Consider the following 3,815-nt stretch of genomic DNA (forward strand, 5'->3'; position numbering starts at 1 on the left):
TACAAAGTATGAATCCTGGGTGTGTTCTGTGTGGGTGTTGCCAAAAGAGATTCACATGTGAGTCAATGGGCTGGGGAAGGCAGATCCACCCTAATCTGGTGGGCACTATCTAATCAGTTTCCAGTGAATAGAAAGCAGGCAGCAAACTGTAAAAAGGAGAGACAGGCCTAGCTAGCCTCCCAGCCTACATCTTTCTCCTGTGCTGGATGTTTCCTTCCCTTGAATATTGGACTCCAAGTTCTTCAGTTTGGGGACTTGGACTGGCTTTCCTTGCTCCTCAGCTTACAAACAGCCTATTGTGGAACCTTGTGATCATGTAAGTTAATACTTAATAAACTCCTCTTTATATATATATCAATATATATCTCTATATATATATCTTCTATTAGTTCTGTCCGTCTAAGAGAACGCTGACTAATACAGGCCTCATCGCTGCCTCTACTTTCACCTACCAGGGAGGTTGCGCCATTCCCATCATCTGTGGACTCCGTCTCAGCTCTGCTCAGATTTGGGAAGAACTCCGGGCTCTGCCATTGTCACCCCTACACTGACATGTTTATATCTCTAAGACACTTGTGCAGGGCCTAGGGTTGGGCAAGGCTGGGCCTTGGGAGAGGGAAGAATCTGACACTCCCTGCTCTTGGAGTAATGCTGAAAACACAGAGGCACAGCAAGAGGAGCAAGGCAGGGTGGCTTCCTGGTGGAGGTGGTGTTTGAGCTGGGCCTGAAGGGTCGGGCAGTCAGTCCTTTTACATATGGAGTAGTGTGCTGGGGATGGGGGAGGGGGTGCTGCTTCGTGGGGAGGACCCAAGGAGAGCACAGAGCTGGGCGGTGCAGGGCATGTGGGGGTCACATCTGGCTGGTGTGTGAGGCTGTGAGGAGGGAGATAGGGTGGGAGGGGAGGAAGGCTGGGGAGTCAGTCAGGCAGGACCAGCTTGTGAGGGCCTCAAATGCCCCACTGAAGAGCTTCCACTTTGTCCTGAGAACAGTGGGGAGCCACCTAAGGATTTCAGTGAGAAGAGTGATACAATCACATGTGCATTTCAAAAAGATGCCCCATGATGGAGAGATTGTAGGGAGGAACAGGACTGAAGTCTTGGGACCAGCCAGGAGGCGGGTGTGAAGGCCAGGGTGATGCTGAGAGCTGACCTATGGCGGTGGCAGGGGCAGGAGCAGAGGGTGATTTGAGGGCTGTTCTGTGGCAGGATCGGCGGGACTTGGTGCTGCCTTGCCGGGATGAAGATACCAGACCGGTAGCCCTAGCCCTGCCACGTCCTCACTGGCATTGGCATATGCTGGCCTCAGCCACTAACCTGAAACCTGCATCTGTACAGAGCCCCACCCTCCTTCACCTGGAGGTCCAGCTCCTGCCCCATGCCTTCTTGGTGGCCTCCTTCACCTCCTTGTTCCTCAGGCTGTAGATGATGGGGTTCAACATGGGTGTGACCATGGCGTAGAGGACTGTGAAGACCTCATCAGAGATGTGGGCTTCCTTGCTCTTGGGCTTCATGTACATGAAGATGATGGTGCTGTAGAAAAGCAGCACCACAGCCAGGTGTGCTGAGCAGGTGGAGAAGGCTTTGCGGCGCCCAGCAGCCGAGGGCACCCTCAGGATGGTGGCCAGGATGAGCAAGTAGGACAGGCAAATGAATGCCAGGGGCACAGGCAGCAGCAGGATGGAGCCCACCAGCAGGAAGACTTCGCTGACCAATGTGTTACCGCACGTCAGCTTCAGCACCGCCAGGATCTCGCAGGTGAAGTGACTGACCACGTGGTGGCCACAGAAGGGCAGCCTCATGGCAATGACTGTCTCAGTCACCGACTTGAGGAGGCAGAGGACCCAGGCAGCTCCCACCAGCAGCACACAGAGCCGGTGGTTCATGAGCACGCGGTACCTGAGTGGCTGGCAGATGGCCAGGTAGCGGTCGTAGGCCATGATAGCCAGCAGCAGGCACTCCGTGGAGCCCGTGGACAGGCTCAGACACATCTGGATGGCACAGCCAGTAAAGGAGATGGTCTTCCGGGATGACAGGAGGTGGACCAGCATCAGGGGCACAAAGGTGGATGTGTAGCAGATGTCCAGGGTGGATAGGTTGCCCAGGAAGAAGTACATGGGCGTGTGCAGGTGGACATCTAGCACGCTCACTGCCACAATGGCTGTGTTCCCCAGCAGGGTCACCAGGTACATGACGGAGCACAGAGGGAAGAGCAGGTGCTCTAGGGCTGGGTAGCCAGAAAATCCTTTCAGAAAGAATGCGGACACCCCTGTTCCATTGAGCGGCTGCATGCTGCAGAGTTCTGAAGGGATGATCCACAGTTGGGATGAAAGGAGAGAGGGTACAGGGCGGGGGGAAGCTCACAGAGCCCCTTCTGGGATGAGATGGACTGTCAGGATCTTTTCCAGCACTACCACACTTGCTCTCTGTGACGTCGGGCAATCCCTTTACCCTCTCTAGGCCTCAGTTTCTCCATGTGAAAAGTGAGGATTGATTTAGATCAGCATTCCCTGAATGTTAATCAGAATATTAGTAAGCAATCTGAAAAACCAATTTGAGACAACATTTGATTAATAAAAAATAAAGCTCTTTACTGCAGGACTTCTCAGAGCCTTTAAATGCTAATGTGATCTGTGACTCCCACAAAGCAATGTAGAACATGTGTACCCCAAACTTATTTGATCATGGATCCCCTTTTACAGAGCACCCATTAACCTACTGCAGATAAGTGTTCTATGAACATAGTCTGGGAAACAGTGGGCTAGATCAACAGTTCTCAAACTTTAACATGCACCAGAATCACCTGGAAAATTTCTTAAAACAGATTGTTGGGCCCCAAACCCAGTTTCTGACTCAGTGGGTTTGGGTGATGCTTCTGCTGCTGGTGCAGGTACCACACTTTGAGGAACTATTGGGCTAGATGGTCTCTGAGCAGGTGGAGATTCTCCTGGCTTTAAGGAAGCCTCTGAGCCATCGCATTTGCTATTCCCACTGTCTGGAATGTCCTCGGCCTGCAGTGGTCTGACCTGTCTCTTCAGGCCTACTGTAGTGTCCATGAACAAAGCATACACCGTGCTGTGTGTCAGAGGGGCTGCTGACCTTGAAGGCTGTTGGTGGGCATGTTCCCCTGCCCCCTGCCCAGGGCCTGTTTCTTTAGCTACCCTCTGTGGATTGGACCTTCATAATCTGCCTTCCTGTGGGTATCCCAGCTAAAATCTGATGGAGCTCTTGGCTCAGCTCCAAACCCCTCTGTTCTGTGGGCCAGAGCCAGGGTTGCTTTGACTTCATGAACTCCTAGGGTATTAGCATGGAACATGCCCAGAGGCCAACTTGTTGGATCTCCCATTGTATAGATGGGGATGCTGAGGTCACACAACAGGTCTCTGGTGAGGTGAAGCTAGAATCCAGCCCTCCCAACATACACCATGCTCAGAGTGGGTGTATGCTTCTATTAGGTTTCAAACAATGCTTGTTCTTTTACCATTCTAGATGGATATCTGTGCCCCACATGCTGCCACAATCCTCTCACCAGCAAAAGAGCATGAGTCACCTCTCTTTAGTGTTCCAGGGTATCTGGCACGGTGTCATTAATCCCATCGGACATGATGCCAAAGCCTGGGCCGAGCACAGTTCCTCTCAGTGCCTCCCTTACAGGAGACCATTTCTATCTTTTATTCCCCCCTCACTTACTCACCCCAGAACCCGGAAGTGACTGAGGACCTACTACATGCCAGGTGGTGCCAGATGTGAGGGACCACCGAGGACAGGTGTGCTCCCAGGCTGCTGAGTGCAAACCCTTCCTAGGCAGAGAAGACCCCC

At 52.6% G+C, this 3,815-nt stretch overlaps 1 protein-coding gene across 1 annotated transcript; it reads right to left on the reverse strand.

Moving 5' to 3' along the window:
• Positions 1-1,269: 1,269 nt before the first annotated feature.
• LOC105539722 (olfactory receptor 13J1) lies at positions 1,270-2,339 on the reverse strand. The gene has a single exon (XM_011980145.1). The coding sequence runs from the start codon at positions 2,285-2,287 to the stop codon at positions 1,349-1,351; it is 939 nt and encodes a 312-aa protein (XP_011835535.1). The 5' UTR covers positions 2,288-2,339; the 3' UTR covers positions 1,270-1,348.
• Between the last annotated feature and the right edge of the window lie 1,476 nt (positions 2,340-3,815).

This window comes from Mandrillus leucophaeus, unplaced genomic scaffold (genome assembly GCF_000951045.1).
Source record: "Mandrillus leucophaeus isolate KB7577 unplaced genomic scaffold, Mleu.le_1.0 Scaffold208, whole genome shotgun sequence".
Taxonomy (NCBI): domain Eukaryota; kingdom Metazoa; phylum Chordata; class Mammalia; order Primates; family Cercopithecidae; genus Mandrillus; species Mandrillus leucophaeus.